This window comes from Eimeria necatrix, genomic scaffold, assembly GCF_000499385.1.
Source record: "Eimeria necatrix Houghton genomic scaffold, Enh_scaff104, whole genome shotgun sequence".
Classification (NCBI taxonomy): domain Eukaryota; phylum Apicomplexa; class Conoidasida; order Eucoccidiorida; family Eimeriidae; genus Eimeria; species Eimeria necatrix.
This window is the reverse complement of record NW_013651844.1, coordinates 97501-98981: the sequence shown is the minus strand read 5'-3', so window position 1 is coordinate 98981 and position 1481 is coordinate 97501. Positions and strand designations below refer to the sequence as shown.

At 46.3% G+C, this 1481-nt stretch overlaps 1 protein-coding gene across 1 annotated transcript in view; it reads left to right on the top strand.

Moving 5' to 3' along the window:
* Window positions 1-294: 294 nt before the first annotated feature.
* Window positions 295-1481, top strand: part of ENH_00001800 (WD domain, G-beta repeat-containing protein, putative) — a gene marked incomplete at both ends in the record, with an annotated part of 1589 nt that continues 402 nt past the window's right edge. The window contains 2 exons of the mRNA XM_013578186.1: window positions 295-462; window positions 834-1481. The exon at window positions 834-1481 is cut by the window's right edge and continues 402 nt beyond it. Of these exons, the coding sequence (XP_013433640.1) occupies window positions 295-462; window positions 834-1481 (816 nt within the window). The remainder of the gene's footprint in view (window positions 463-833) is intronic.

Below are 1481 nucleotides of genomic sequence, written 5' to 3'. Positions count from 1 at the left end.
AACCCTAAACCCTAAACCCTAAACCCTAGCTGCAAACCCTAGAGTCCAGACTGCGGAAGTAGAGAGAAAAGAAATTGCTGTTAAGGCTCACCAGCAGCTGCTGCACCAAATAGAAGATGACGCGGACAGGCAAACCCTAAACCCTAAACCCTAAACCCTAAACCCTAAACCCTAGCTGCAAACCCTAAACCCTAAACCCTAAACCCTAAACCCTAGCTGCAAACCCTAAACCCTAAACCCTAAACCCTAAACCCTAAACCCTTTGAGTGCAGGGAAATCGAGGGTTTGAAGGAAATGTACGAAAGAAAACTTCTGGAAGTTCAAAAAGAAAAAATAAAAGTGCGGGGCCAAGCTGGGGTGTACAGACAGCAGTATGAAGATGCAGCAGAAGAATTTCAGCAGCTAAAAGAAGCCACAAGAGCAAAAGAAGAAAAGTTCTCCAGACTCAAAGAGGTCTCTAGGGTTTAGGGTTTAGGGTTTAGGGTTTAGGGTTTAGGGTTTGGAGTTGGGGGTTCGGGGTTTGGGGTTTGGGGTTTGGGGTTTTGGTGTTTGGTGTTTGGGGTTTGGGGTTTAGGGTTTAGGGTGTTGCGGTGTGAGGGCTTAGCGTTGGGCCTTGGGCTCCAGCGTCGAGGGTTTAGGGTTTAGGGTTTAGGGTTTAGGGTTTAGGGTTTGTGTTTGATTCCAGCTCGTTTCCGCCCTTTTCCCAAAACCCTCTCCCCAATTTAATTCAATAATTATCATTTATTTATTATTTATTTATATATTTATTTAATTATTTATTTATTCAATTTATTTATTTATTTATTTATTTATTTATTTAATATTGTTTGAAGGACCTGGAGAAGCTGCTGCAGGACCGCGCGCAGCTGCAGCAGCAGCTGCAGCAAAAGGAAGAAGCTTTGGGGGAAAAAGAAAAGAAGATTTATTTGCTGCGGCAGCAGCAGCAAAGTTTCGAGAAGCAAAACTACATATTAGGGTATAAGCTGCAGCAGCTGCAGCAAACTGCGGGGCCGCAGCAGCAGCAGCTGCAGGAGATGCAGCAGCAGATAAAGTGCATGGACCGGGAGTTGGTGTGCTGCCAGCAGCAGCAGCAGCAGCAGCAGCAGCAGCAGCAGAAGCTGCAGCGGCTGCTGCTCGCTGCGCGGCAGCAGCAGCAGCAGCAGCAGCAGCAAACCAAACAAAAACAAAAAGTCATCAACAACTTAAGTTGGGGAGTTTGCAAATGTCTGCAGCAAATGGACAATCCGAAAGAACTGAAGAAGGATTTGCTGCTGCTGTACCGCAGCAGCGGCGCAGCAGCAGCAGCAGCAGCAGCAGCAGCAAAGCCCCCCAACGCAGACGCTGCAGCAGAACAAACCAAGCAGCAGCAGCACCTCGAAGCAGCAATTAAACAACTCAAAAAAAGAATCTCCAAAGATGCAAAAACTCACCGAGAAGATAATTCAAAACTCATGAAAGAAAATGCAGATTTAATCAAAGAA